Source organism: Chelonia mydas, chromosome 9 (genome assembly GCF_015237465.2).
Source record: "Chelonia mydas isolate rCheMyd1 chromosome 9, rCheMyd1.pri.v2, whole genome shotgun sequence".
Taxonomy (NCBI): domain Eukaryota; kingdom Metazoa; phylum Chordata; order Testudines; family Cheloniidae; genus Chelonia; species Chelonia mydas.
Genome location: NC_057855.1, coordinates 27,063,355 through 27,078,530, shown reverse-complemented (window position 1 = coordinate 27,078,530; position 15,176 = coordinate 27,063,355). Strand labels below are relative to the sequence as shown.

Here is a 15,176-nt window from a genome sequence, read left to right as displayed (position 1 = left end):
TTCCTGGAAAGGGAGAGACAGTGGTACCACAGAGGGAAAAATAGGTGGGTGGATACTTCTGGTTTCAGTTCTGTCTTTGGTCAGTTCCATGATAGCTGGAGGAGGCACATGGTTATCTGAATGAAACGAGATAACAGGACTGTCCTAAGGCTGATGCACTTAGTTTTTGTTTCAGTATTATATTAGTGCTCCAACACAGATTTCATTTTGAATGTGCCAAATGGGTGCTAAAGGTTACATTATGCATGCAAGTTCGCTATTTTGCAAAGGTTATTTAGAGCTATCTGAGAATAATTATACAGTACATCACTGATTAGTTTTTGGCAGTCTTCAAAATGTTTCAGGTCTGTGCCTTAAGTAATGAAAATCATTCATTCTCCATGGTTTCTAACTCAATGACACTGAGGTACTGGTAATAAATTGCCTTGGGAAAATTATCCTTTCATGGTGTGACATTGAAAAGAAGTGTGAAATGGTGGATTTGCAACAGTTTTTAGAAAATTGAGTGAGTGTTTTGAAGCAAATATTTACTAAACATTTCTATATAGTTAGTTTAAGCCTGAAAATTACTCCACGTTTTTTGTACCAAGCCACTAGCTTTGGAGAGAAAACCCTTTCAATAGATGTTGATGGTAGAAGAAATTCAGGGAAAAAGATTCAAAGATGAGCAAGCTAGCGTAAAGCCTGAGGAGCAAATATTGCACAGGCCACAATGAAAACTGTAGCCTTTCATATAGGGAGTCCCTGTAGCTCTGATAGTAAACAGGTTTAGACTGTCAAAGCAGTGCTTTCATGTGTTCATAGAAGAATGTGTTACAGTATTCTCAAATATGCTGCATGCTGGTTAAACATAACTCTGTAACATATTTGTCTCTTGTGGGATATTAAAAAAATATCCCTAGTAAATTCAGCTGTACTGTTAAGAGGATGGAAAAGAGGAATTCTAAGGTAGGTAATCCTTCACCTAAATTATCACCCCTCGTTAATTTAAGGTTTGTCTAGACAAAGTTAGTCTGCAGCAAGCTGCGATGTGAATCTAAAGCACACTAGCATGCACGTAACAACTGTCCATGTAGACCCTGCTACCACCCACTCCTGCATTTGTACTAGTTTTAAGAAAAGTTCCACCATATTTTGTGTATTGCTCTCATACTGGGTCCATATTTCTGTGATTATCTGAATAAGAATGACAGAAACGCAGCAATCATGTCATTATTGCAAAACTTCACATAGCCTTCTACTACATTGTTCACTTCACTCTAAACTTTAGAACGAAACACTCAATGAGGTAAATGGTAGTGGCTTAATTAACTTCGATTAGCACTGTTCTGTGTATGGCAAGATCAAAGCTTGTGATGTCGGTGGTAGTTTGTATTCACAGAAATCCTCTTCATGTGCACAGATGATAAATGCTTAATTGTGTCCTGTGAGGTGTGCAAGTCAGACAAAAGACAGAATCTGCAAGATGAGAGGGGTGTTTGGTTTTTGAAAGGCAAGACATCAGAAGACTTTACAAATATTAATGTAAGGTTCAACAAATGGCTTACATGACTTCAGTGAAAATGTTAGGAGTTCAGACGAGCAACTGCCAACAGGAAGACCCAAGGTTTTGGGTGTAATGAGCTAGAAGGAAAGATTTAGGGCCAAATGTTCAATTTGGAGTGCCTCAAAATAGGCATTTAAATTCATATTCAGACACGTTTTACGTGTCTATGTTGAGGTATCTGCATTTCAAAGGAGGAAAAAAGAGGTCATGTTGGGGTAGAAATCTGAGGCATAACCTTTTAAAAGGAGTGCTACAAAGATTAGGTGGAGAAATTGTTCTCCATAGCAATCAGCTGTAAGGTTAGAAATAATGGCTATTTTCTGAAGCAAGAAAAGGTACAGTTAATAGAAGAAGCTGTTTTGGTAAACTCAGCAGGGCAGTTGGACATACCACAAAAAGGAAAAAAAAATATTAGTAGTAGAAATCATCTGAGTCATATTTTGAGTAGCCAAAAGTGCTGAGATTAAAGTAATGGAAAACTCGCCCTTTTAGTTAGCAAAATTCCAGTGGGCTAAAACTGGAGGGTTTGGGTCACACCCCAAAAGTTTGCTTGGAATACTGAGTTTGCCATTGAGGCTTGACCACTCCCCTGACTACAGGGTGTGGCAAGAAGCTCTTCTACCTCTGCTTCCTATCGCCTACAAATCTTTGGGAAAGATCTTCCAGGGAGTGGGCTGTCTGCCTTATACTGCCCCCCACCCTTCCCCAGTTCAGTAGCTTCCTGCCCATTCAGTACTGTGAAACTGGAAATTCTCCTTCCTGCTTGGTTTTGTAAAAGGACGTTTACTTTATTTGGGGGTCTGAAGGAGACTGATCAGGTCATGGAAATTGCATCCAAACCTCTGTGTAAAGCACTAGCACACATCTGATCCTATCAAAATACTGCAGAATACATTGTAAAGTAAAGAATTGATATATTTTTTTTAATCCTAAGGGCTTTTGTATAATCAAACCTGTATTTTGTGACTTAAGCTACTTGAGGGTGAACTTTTAAGTGTATTCACTGAAGTTGGTGATGGCTCAAGGTTTTAATATCCGTCTCGTCCTGTGTATAAAGGAGGAACGCAATATTATTTGTTGTGTATTGCTCTTTCTTGCGTGTATACTCAAGTGGGCTGACACTTGCTGTAGCTTCTGCTGAAGTCAGTTTTGAAGTTCAGCACAGCCATCCCTTAGATCAGTCACTGTTGGCTCTGACCATCTGGTCAGGGAACATCCTATCAGAGGTAGGCCCAGGTAGTAGGGTTGTATGTAAGAAAGTGCCAAAAGATTCTTTCACATATGCAGTGGGGGAGGTTTAGGTTGGATAGTAGGAAAAACTTTTTCACTAGGAGGGTGGTGAAACACTGGAATGCGTTACCTAGGGAGGAGGTGGAGTCTCCTTCCTTAGAAGGTTAAGGTCAGGCTTGACAAAGCCCTGGCTAGGATGATTTAGTTGGGGATTGGCCCTGCTTTGAGCAGGGGGTTGGACTAGATGACCACCTGAGGTCCCTTCCAGTCCTGATATTCCATGATTCTATGGTCAGGTGGAGTTGTGGCCATTTTCAGAGTTACACGGCAATCTTCTCCGGCAGCAGACTGGATGGTCTATGGGTTATTTTTCCCTTTCTCCGAGCACCTTGCAGGGCTCGCGTTGTAAGGCAGCTGTTACCCCTAGGGGTCGGAGCTAAGGACAGACAATGCATCTTTAGGTAGTCATGATGCCCTTAAGGGGAATCTTTTTGAGATAGTGAGAATTGTGCCTGGGGAAACCTGTGATTCTCAAGTGGTTGTGCACCAAGAGACCAAGGGCGGTTTGTAGGGGTACAGTGAAAGGAGACTGCAAGGACTGGGCACCCCTGAATAACTGTTGGTTCATTTTGATTTAAGGTTTTGGACAGAGGCCTTTTAAATAAATGTAAGATCTAGAGTTTTATTGGCAGTTCTGACAAGTGGCATAAGCAATGTGTCACTAGCTCTCTGAGATACCGAATGAATTGAAGTTGACCTTTTTATGCTTTGAGGTTGCCAAAGGTGAATTTCTAGTGGGTGAATTTCTGCCCCTATCGTTTTGATGTAATTTGATGTACTAATTCTCCCTGCCCCCACTAAAGCATCCTGCATTGTAGACTCACTGGGTGGATGAGGCTAAGAGAAGCAGTACTGCTTGCTGTTAACGTCATGACTATGTGACAGGCAGTGCAAGATGACTCAAATCTGTGATTGCATCTTTGTCCGTCTGACTTGAGAACCGTCAAAGCAGTCTTGTCGTGATGCGTTTGACACTGCAGTGGCCAGTCTGTTGATCTAATAAACTGCTCTAAGAAGGTTACGTTCTGGAGAAAAAGTGAAATCAGAGTTCTTATAGATCAACTTCAAAGCATTATAAGAAGAATGGTTTTTTTATTTCCAATCATTCTGGCTTGTGTAAAATCCTGTTTTTGTTTTATTTGTTATAATTCTTTGCGGGGAAAAGTAAGACTCCACATCGAAATAATTAATTGTAGTATATTCCTACACTTCTATGCAAGGTTGCTTTGTGATTGAATATTGAGCCTTGATGGAGCAGATGGGTGATTCCCTAAAGGCATAGCTGGTATTTGTGACGTTTTAAAATACAGGTGGACACATTCCTGGTGTGTACACTTTGAAAACAAAGCACAGGAGATGCGCACACACACAACCTATTAGTTCAGAATCATGTTATACAATTGCTGCTTAATGTTATGAAAAGGTATTTTGACTGTAGAGGTAATTGAAAAGTTGTATTTTTACTATGAAGAATTAAATATGTCATCACGTGAAAAGAAAAATAAGTCAATTTTTAACTGTAAACTTATTTCATAGAATGGACTCAGATCTCAACCAGATACCTTCGAGAGCAGCTGGCAAAGATTGCAGAATTTTATCATGTGTCCTCAAACCAAGGGAATGGCTCGGTAGCTATGCCTCAAGAGGTGGAACAAGCCCTGAAGCAGTGGGAATATAATGAAAAGTTGGCATTTTATCTGTTTCAGGTAACCTTGTAAAAAGTGCCTTTTTGGGGATGACTGTATTAGGTAGGGTCCAATTTTAAAATGCACTTAGAAGTAATTTGGCACTTTGCCTGCTCTTTCATAATTTGCAGTTAGCAGCTTACAATTTGTGCATGTTTTGTTAAAATTTGCTAGGTATGATATTGTTTTAAGTTTTCTCTGTATTAGATTTATGAGGTTAAATGCATTCAGATTTAGGGACAAACTTTCAACTGGTTTTTAATTTTGGGTGCCTGGTTTAGGATATCTAGGGCAGGGGTTCTAAGGACAAATTTTTTGGTGGCCTCAGAGTGTGGCCACCAGCAAGGGTTGGTGGCCGCTCTCTCATTTTTCCCTAGAATACTTAATTAGCTTTAGGAAAAACAAATAAATATGCACATATACATGTCTGACTCATTGTAATTTATTTATTGCTAGTGAGTAAGTCTGTTGTGAAAAGTAATATTAACAAACATACAAGTATCACTTTTCACAGCAGACTTAGTCAGTCCTGGAAAGCCTGGGGACAAATGAAGGCCTGGATGGAGGTTCGGGGAAGGTAGCAGGAGCTGGGGCAATGAGGGTTGGTGGGTTGAGGGATGGGGGTGGCAGCGGGTGGCTGGAGCCTGAAGAACCGCAGCCAGAGCCTGGGGTCTGCTGCTGCACCGCTGGAGCCCAAAGCCCTGCTGCCAGAGCCTACCAGTCCACCACCCCAGGGCTGAAGCCCAAAGCCTGAGCCCCACCGCCCCTAGGAAGGCGGGGAACTCACCAACTCCCTGCTGCTCCTGCATTGTGCCCCAGCAGTCTCCAGAGGGGACAGAGCCCAACTGCTGCTGGTGGCCCCAGCAACCAACACCAAAGCGGAGCATTCAGGAGCAACAAGGAGGGGGAGGGGGCCACTATTTTGTCACCCTCCCAACCCCATCACAGTCCAGGAGGTGTGGCCTCAAGAAAAGCCCCTGGTGGCTGCATTTGAGAAACGCTGATCTAGGGCCTGATTTTTCAGAGATTTTGTGGTTCTTTTACTGGGGTTGTGGGTGCTCAGTATTGCTGAGGATCATGTACTGCTAGGTCTCTGGGGCTGTACACCAAAAATGGAGGCATCCAAAATAGAATTCCGTTCTGAAAACTTGGGTCTCCTTTCCCATGACTCTGGTGTATGCACAGTTATTGTCACTTGGACAAAGCTGCAACTTTCTTGTCTTACCACTGATTAATTTTGCATGAAGTGGATTTAAACCTTTTAATTTAGAAAGAAATGCACATTATTATCAAACTTCCCATTTGCAGTCACTGAAACAGATAATGAGCAAATTAATATGTTAATTCAGGTGCAACCTGCTGATAGCAAACTTGTAGCTTCATATTTGGTAATGAAAGAGCTATTTGTTCATAATAGGATAGTGTAATTCAGCTCAACTGTAACTTGAGGTTGTGTGTGTGTTGTGTGTGTGTGTGTGTGAGCAGAGGGTGCTTCTTCCATAAGCCTAGTTTTCTGACCAAATTGTATGAATGAAGCATAAAGAGGTCAGGTAGCATGTGTTGGACAGTGGCTTGAACAGGGTTAAAGCTCGAGATTCTCTGATCCCTTAATTGATTAGTCACTTGCTCAGCCCATTAGACCCTGTGCCCTCCATAAATGCATTTTCAGCATGTATTTGATTCCAGTGCTTGTCCATACATATTCCATTCTTGGTACGCATGCACCCAGTGCACTCGAGTTTGGGTTCTTTTGGCCAGCAGTGTCTGTTGGGGGCTGTTCCAGTGGCATGAGTGTCCTTGTACCTCCAAACAAGGGCATGAGGGAGGAGTGACCCCAGCTGCTTCTCAGTGCCTTCTCACTGCCTGTGGCTGCAAGTCAGATTTGCAGTGTCTGAGCTTTGTTGCTCACTGTGCAGCCCCAATCCCCACCTATCCCTTTTCAGGGCCCCTTTTCAGGACAGCATGCTACACCAGGAGGTGCAGTCACTGCCATATCTCAGAACAGTGGCAGAAGTACCTCAAGAGCATGGGGAGGGCTTTTACCCTCATTACTTTCTGAATCCCAGAAAGGAAGAGGGCTGGAACCTTTTCCAGGACCTGGGACAAATGAACCCCTTCAGGTACAAGTTCAGGTTGGTACCTATAATTTTGGTGATTCCAACTCTAGATCCACACGACTGTTTATAGCTTTCACTTCCAAGACACTTATTTCCATATAGCGATTTACCCTGCCTGTAGAAGGTATCTGAGATGACAAGTGGGCAGTTCCCACTACCAGGACAGTGTTCTCCCATTTTGCCGATTGACAGCATGATGGGTATTCACAGAATGCCTGGCAATAGTGGGGGCTTACCTCAGGAAACAAGTTCATTTTTATCTGTGTTTAGATGACTGGCTCATTTGCAAAAGTTGCATTGACAGGTTTCATGCTCCATACTACAGACTGCAACTTTTCATCCCTTAGATCATAGAATCATAGAAGATTAGGGTTGGAAGAGACCTCAGGAGGTCATCTAGTTCAACCCCCTGCTCAAAGCCGGACCAACACCAACTAAATCATCCCAGCCAGGGCTTTGTCAAGCCAGGCCTTAAAAAGCTCTAAGAATGGAGATTCCACCACCTCCCTAGGTAACCCATTCCAGTGCTTCACCACCCTCCTAGTGAAACAGTGTTTCCTAATATCCAACCTAGACTTCCCCCACTGCAACTTGAGACCATTACTCCTTGTTCTGTCATCTGGTACCACTGAGAACATCCGAGCTCCATCCTCTTTAGAATCCCCCCTCACTCTCCTCTTCTGCAGACTAAACAAGCCCAGTTCCCTCAGCCTCGCCTCGTAAGTCATGTGCCCCAACCCCCTGATCATTTTCGTTGCCCTCCGCTGGAATCTCTCCAATTCGTCCACATCCTTTCTGTAGTGGGGGGGCCCAAAACTGGACACAATACTCCGGATGTGGCCTCACCAATGCCAAATAGAGGGGAATAATCACTTCCCTTGATCTGCTGGCAATGCTCCTGCTAATGCAGCCCAATAAACCATTAGCCTTCTTGGAAACAAGGGCACACTGCTGACTCATATCCAGCTTCTCATCGGCTGTAATCCCCAGGTCCTTTTCTGCAGAACTGCCGCTTAGCCAGTCGGTCTGCAGCCTATAGCGGTGCATGGGATTCTTCCTTCCTAAGTGCAGGACTCTGCACTTGTCCTTGTTGAACCTCATCAGATTTCTTTTGGCCCAATCCTCCAATTTGTCTAGGTCACTCTGGACCCTATCCCTACCCTCCAGCATATCCATCTTAGAGTCATCTGCGAACTTGCTGAGGGTGCAATCTGTCCCATCATCCAGATAATTAATAAAGATGTTAAACAAAACTGGCCCCAGGACTGACCCCTGGGGTACTCCACTTGATACCATCTACTAGGGCTGCCAACTTTCTACTCACACAAAAGCGGACACCCTTGCCCTGCCACTATCCCGTCCCTCCTCTGAGGCCCTGCCCATTCTGAGGCCCCGCTCTCACTCACTCCATCTCCCCTCCCTCTGATGCTCACTCTGACCACCCTCTCTCGCTTGCGCATTTTCACTGGGCTGGCTCAGGGGGTTGGGGTGCAGGAGGGGGTTAGGGCTCTGGCTGGGGCTGAGGGCTCTAGGGTGGGGCTGGGGATGAGGAGTTTGGGGTGTAGGAGGATGCTCTGGGTTGGGAACGAGGGGTTCAGAATGTGGGAGGGGGATCAGGGCTGGGGCAGAGGGATGGAGTGTGGGGGTGGGTGAGGGCTCTGTGCCGGGGGTGTAGGCTCTGGGGTGGGGCTGGGGATGAGTGATTTGGGGTATAGGACGGTGGGAGGGGGGATTCTGAGGGCGGGTGGGGGATCAGGGTTTAGGCAGGGGGTTCGGGCACGGGAGGGGGTCAGGGGTACAGGCTCTGGGTGGCACTTACCTGAGGAAGCTCCCAGAGGCAACGACATGTCCCCCCTCCGCTCCTACACAGAGGTGCGGCCAGGCAGCTCTGTGCGCTGCCCTGTCTGCAGGTGCTACCTCCATAGCTCCCATTGGCTGCAGCTGCCCCTACACCTAGGAGCTGGAGGGGGGGACATGAGGCTGCTTCCAGGAGCTGTGCGGAGCCAAGGCAGATAGGGAGACTGCCTTTGCCCTGCTGCACCGCTGACTGGACTTTTAACGGGCCGGCCAGGTCAGTGGTGCTGACTGGAGCCACCAGGTCCCTTTTTGACCGGGTGTTCCGGTCCAAAACCAGACATCTGGCAACCCTAAGATCTACAAGTAAACCAAGAAAAATCAATACTAACTCCAAGTCAAAGAATGAAAATTATAGGAGGGGCTTTAGTATCCTTGAGGCCAATGGCCTACCTGTAGCCATTGTTTAGGTTGACTGGTAGCACTCACCTCTAATACTGTAGGCTGCTGCTTGTGAGTCACTAGCCGTGGAATATGCATGAACAAGTATTCAAAGAAAATATTGTTACTTACCCTACAGTAACTGTGTTTCTTTGAGATGTGTTGTCCATGCATGTCCCATGACCCGCCCTTCTTCCCTGATACTACAGAGTCTGATAACACCTGGATTCTGTATTGGGGGAAAGAACTGAGAGATAATTGAGGCCATCCTGCTCTTTATGCCTATGCTCAATGCACGAGGACACTCAGTGTGTAACCATTGCACACCAACACATACTACTGGCCAAAAGAATCTGAACTCAGGTGCATTGGGCGCATTTGCACCAACCGTGGAATATATATGGACAACACATCTCAAATAACCTGTTATTGTAAAGTAAGTAACTGTTTCTTTCTATCTGTGTTGTTGTAAGTTAAAGTAATTTTGGTTTATAAGAAGTTTAAAAAAAGATGTGACTAGAAAATAGCTCTTGTATAGACTAACCATTGTACAATTAGTATGGGCCTAAAGCCAGGTTACATGCAGGGATCCATTCCCGGCATTTGAGGGTTTCTCGATTTCCCATTTGCAGAGTACTAGACTACACCATCAGACCTCAAAAACCAAGAACAACAAATTGGTGCTGAATCAGTTTTCTGCTCCATGGAGAATGTACTTTGTGGAGTTCCCCTCCTGGATGTTCAGCCTTGCTCTCCTCCTGCATGGTCCACTGTGCACTCAACTTGCCTAGCCTGTCACTAAGCACTTCTTTCTAGTCTGATTATTAAAAATAACCGTAAAAAGGAATTCTGTTGTGGGGTAAATCAAGAAAGGTAGCGGGAGGCTGTGCATGGAGAGTGTGTACTCCCTGCCAAGCTGAAGGTCTGAGAAGGGGGAACTAAGACAGAAACGGTGCCGGGGTCAGGCTTAGAGCTGCCAGGGGTCATGATAGTGAATCTGTCAAGGGGATAAGGTTCAGACAGTCTGGTGAATTTGAACTGTGTGCATAGTCCATTCCAGTTCATGGTTGCTTCTTCATCTACTGGGCTCTTTCAGTAGCATTAGTTCTTGCATATTTTTCTTTCTAGGTTAATTTTTAAAAAATCTCTGAGAGTTGTAGGGTCTTATCATCAAGTCTTAAAATCATTTTGATTTGAGTCAGAAGATCAGAACCAAGTGGCATGATAAAGGAGCATTTGTAACAAAATTATAAAACTTCTTGTGTGCTGCTTCCAATTAATTTTGATGCAATTTTAAAAAAAATTCTTTCAGGAGGGAATGCTTGAAAGACATGAGTATTTGACATGGATACTGGATGTTCTGGAAAAAATCAGACCTGCTGACGATGAACTTCTTAAACTCTTGTTACCGCTAATGTTGCAGGTACAGAGCATGGTTTAAAGCTATAGTTATTTTTGAAAACAATTATATTTTAAAATATCCCTGGTAACATTTTTTTATTTGGTGCTCTTCAGTATATTTGTAAAAATTGCTTATGTACTAATGTTCTACCTATAAAAAGTAGTGAAATCTTTTTCCAGATGCTTCGTATTTGGACTAAACTACAGTTTTATATGCATTTTTAATGCTTTGAAATTCCTCATGCATTGAATATATAAATTAGGTTTTCTAAATAGAAAAACAGGGCCAAAAATGCTCTTTCAGGACAGAAGATTTTTTAGAGAGTCAGAACTGTAGACCAGTGTTTCAACAATGTTTTCTGTCTAAGAGATCTTCTAGATGCATTAGATGATCACTTCTAATTTATGTATGTTAGATATCAGAATTGTAGTGAACGTGAGTACCTTGAAAAGTCTGTTTTGCTTAATATATTATGCATTTTTTTCAGTATTCAGAAGAGTTTGTTCAATCAGCCTACCTGTCCCGTCGCCTTGCTTATTTCTGTGCCAGACGACTGTCTTTATTGCTAAGCGATACTCCTAACCTCGTAGCTGCACACTCACCTCATATGATAATTGGACCAAACAATCCTCCTTTAGCAGCTCCAAGTCCTACTGCAACAGGTCCTGTGGTGAGCCCGGTACAGCTAGCCTGTTCAGATTTCTTTTCCTGCCCACAACATCGTCCACTAGTTTATGGACTGAGTTGTATGCTGCAGGTAGGTAGATGTTTTCAAGGCTCTAACAATTCTCATTGCAATGTATCTGGGGACTTGATGATTTATGGGTCTGGTAATGCGATAAAAAGTCTTCTACGTAAAGGTCATTATTTCATATCTATCTGTGACAATTTTTGTTACCATCTCATGGTTGTTCACTGGTCAATTTGAAATGAGTGGTGTCAGACACATTCCTAATGTATAGGTGCCATATCACAAAAACCACCAATAGGTTGGGTACTTCTGACAATTTCAGCTAAGAGATGAAGATCTGAATGAGCCTGGTCAATGAACATAAAGGTGGCTTCTCCAGGTTACGACTGAGAGGTATCAGCAGGACAGCAGGAAGAAGCATGTGCTGGCTACTGTCCATGTTGGTACCTGTTGTGTGGACAGAAGCCCTCTGCTGGCAGAAATAATCAAAACCTCTCTCGGAGAGCACTCTGCTAGGCACGTTGAAATGCATGGTAGTCTGGCCTGTCCTCAAGAAGCCAGCGCGTGACATCAGTGACTCTTGTTAATTTCTGCCTGGTGTCAGACCTTTCATTCCTGAGCAAGGTCAAAGACAAGGTGGTAGTACACCGACTCCGGCAGCATCTAACCTCAGAAGATTTGCTAGATTTTTCGAGGTTGGCACAGAGTCAAAACAGTGTGGGTCATACTGATAGACAAGTCCCGGTGGCAATGAACCAAGGTGAGACAATGACATTCATACTACTTGCTTTTTTATCAACCTTTGACAGTATTGATCATGAGGTGCAGGTAACTCGTTTACATGTGCTGGCAGGAGGTGATAGAACTAGGCTAATATAACTTTTTTTCCTTTCTAAAAAGGCTCAGTTATGATGAGCAGCTGCTTCTCCTCCCTAAGAGCTCTGACGTGCAGAGTACCTCAGGGCTCAGTTCTGTTTCTGCTTCTGTTTAACATCTACTTGATGACATGGGTTGTGATGTCAACAATATGCTGATGACATGCAGCTCTATGTATCTCTCAGGCATCACTTTCTCACAGGCCAGGGCACCTGAGGGAATTGAGAGCCTGGGTGAAGACCAGCTGGCTCAAACTGAACACCAGGGACACTCAATTAATACTAAGTGAAGAAGGTAAATGGGAACATGAGTACCTCTTCCTCCATCAAGGGCTTGTGACTGTACTAGGATAATGCAAAGTCTATGGACTCCTCACTGACTCAGGAAAATCAAATTGCAGCTAGAAGAGAGTTTTTGCCACTCCCAGCTAGCAAGACTTCTCCTGTTCCTCTTGGACAAGGACCTGCCATTAATGTTTGTCGCCTCCATATTGGATTACTGCCACATGTGCTCTTTTTCTCTCTTAGCACAGACAAATTCATAAAGCTGGTAAACAACACAGTGGCTTATTTCCTAACTGTAACAGTTCAAAGAGACTATATAATGCTTTGCTACCTGCGCTGGTTCTCCTTGTATCACCAGATCAGTGCTGAGTTTTGGTACAGATTCACAAAGCTGTCAATGGGACATGCCCAGGTTATTTTCAAATGACACTTCTCGGGCAACCTGTTTAGCAGGTTACTGTTGTTGGAGTCCAGATCTGGATTTGTGAGAGCAGGAGGTAGATCCTCTCAGCAACACAACCCAGGACTCTGGAACATGTTCCCAAAAGAAGCTGGGAAGAACCTTACTCTAGCTGTTTTTCAGATCATGCGTTAAGATCCATCTCTCCTTCACCAAAAAAATTTCCAAACCACCAAGGCAAAAGAAAACAGAGTGGCAAGCTCAGAAGCAACTTAGAATTTATTTTCTTACTTTCTAAAAGTAATTTAGAGCAGGATAGGTTGCTGAATGGAACCCAATCAAGAGGTCCTGCTTATAGCTCGATGATGAACAACCCTCGTGGTGGGTGAAATCTTGCGCCCGATGAAGTCAATGGCAAAACTCCTATTGACTTCAGTGGGGCATGATTTCCCCTGGTGGATTTTAATCCTTGTACAGCACTAGATACCATAGCAATAGTCATTTTTATAATGGTTTATAAATGAACATCAGTCTTCATCCAGCACCTTTCAGGAACAGTAGATTTACTTAGAAATAAGGTGCATTTGAATGGCTCCTTTGTGTTTTAAAATCTTGATAGGAAAGCATATTTTAATTAATGACATAAACTTTAATTTTTCACACATAGCTTCTCTTTGTAAACGAAACCCAAAAATGACACCTTTTTTGCTAAAAGTTATTCATGTTTTATAGGCAGTGTCTGATGGAAATTAGTCTTCAGTGGTGTCTTTGATGACAGTATGAAAGCAATACAAATGTAAAGTGAGCAAGTATATATTTAAATTCAATTTTCAAATTAATAATGAATAAGGAAAATACCATTTTAATTTAATTTCCCGCACTGATGTTTTAAAAAGCAAATGGTTTTGCAAAGGCCTCTTTTTAGTCATTTTCACTGCACTTGTGAGGCAGAAATGATTTAGTTCAAGAGACTATCTCCTTTTGTTGGTGTTAGCTGTGACCCTGTCTGTAGCAAATGTCCTGCAAAGGAGATTACTTCTAACTACTTTACATTGTCACTTGCAGACTGTAACTCTCTGTTGCCCAAGTGCCTTGGTGTGGAATTATTCCACGAATGAAAGTAAGAGCATTAATCCAGGCTCTCCTCTGGATTTACTTCAAGTTGCTCCATCTAGTTTACCTATGCCAGGTGGAAATTCAGCATTTAATCAGCAGGTAGGCTTGTGTTTTACAGGGCAAAGGTCTGTATTCTGTGTACCTTCCAAAAACGTAATATTTCATGCTCAATATTTCAAGACTAGTAAATTTAGGTATGCCTATATTCTTGGTTTGGGATTAATTACAATTCTAAAGCTAACATGTATTAGTTATGGTGTACTAAATTGTTTGGCAAATCTTTATGAATGATGGGATTGTTTGGATTAAAGTATTGTGCATTTGAATAGCAGTATTGTTAATGCTTTCAAAGTAAAGATCTTGAGTTAATTTAAATTGATGTTATTTAATGGCACAAAACAACAAATAGCAAGAGACTTGTTGCAGCTGCTAGTAAAGTTGCGACATTCATGGCCTGAAAAACTTTCACTCATACAGTATTGTTGGGTTGAATGTAAGTCCTGAAATGAAGATATTTCAGTATAGATCATGTTTAAAAAAAATCAAATCAGTTGAACACTCTGTGCTTGAGGGTACTTTTTCCTAATATAGGAAAAATTGCGATACACTGTTGTATACCTTACTCATGCAGAGAAATGTACTTGAGATGAGAATTGTGGCTTCCCAGCCACTAGCTAATAAGTAACAATAATCTTTTTAGGTTCGGACAAAGATTTATGAAGTAGAACAGCAGATAAAACAACGAGGTTGTGCTGTGGAGGTGCGATGGTCTTTTGACAAGTGTCAAGAATCAACTGCAGGTAAAGCAAGTCAAATGCAAAGTAAATGTTGAAAAATGTGGGTCCTAGGTTTTACATATTTGTGTGTTAGGGCTTGATTACATCACATTGTGATTAATTTTAGGCGTAGATTTGATAGACTGACACAAAGTAACAGGCACCATGTATTTTTTTTTGTTTTTGGATTGGTGGTGTGTTAGCATAAATATTAGTCGGGAGGGATCATTACAATTCAAGTTCTGGGCTTAGTGAATCCTAAACTCTTGGACCAAGTGGGGATATGAAAATTTGCAGAAATAGCCTCTTCAGTCAATAGGGGATAATTTTCCATGACTCTCCTGCTGACACAGGACTAAGTAGTTCTGGGCTCCTGAGGGAAACCGTATGTAACCCATCTGAACTGTAGGGTTGGTCGATGTGAGAAGGGAGCATGTAAAGATCCCTGGGGGTGGGAGTGTTCCAAGAAGGGCAGTGAGGACACCACCTAAGGACTGGAGAAACTTGCAGTTTTAATAGTAGGGTTTGTGTGTGCATAGATTTCTGGTAACAAACAGGATTTGGTTAATCTCTAGATGTATTTTTAGAATACAAGAAAGTATTTAGCATACCATATCTTTCATCATTGGATCAGCTATTGCTTACTAAACATCACCATCTGCAGCTTTGGTGGGCTGCAGTAGCTCAGAGGATTGATAAAGAGAGTGAGTGCGTTTGGTCTTACGTCATTGGTTCAAATCTAGCCCCGGTTGATAGTG

General features: G+C 42.8%; 1 protein-coding gene across 2 annotated transcripts in view; it reads left to right on the top strand.

Moving 5' to 3' along the window:
• Positions 1 to 15,176, top strand: part of MED12L (mediator complex subunit 12L) — a 330,957-nt gene that overhangs the window by 44,598 nt on the left and 271,183 nt on the right. For both annotated transcript variants that reach the window (XM_043522369.1, XM_043522368.1), the window contains exons 5-9: positions 4,373 to 4,542; positions 10,186 to 10,296; positions 10,763 to 11,032; positions 13,592 to 13,741; positions 14,343 to 14,442. In XM_043522369.1, coding sequence (XP_043378304.1) covers positions 4,373 to 4,542; positions 10,186 to 10,296; positions 10,763 to 11,032; positions 13,592 to 13,741; positions 14,343 to 14,442 — 801 coding nt within the window. The remainder of the gene's footprint in view (positions 1 to 4,372; positions 4,543 to 10,185; positions 10,297 to 10,762; positions 11,033 to 13,591; positions 13,742 to 14,342; positions 14,443 to 15,176) is intronic.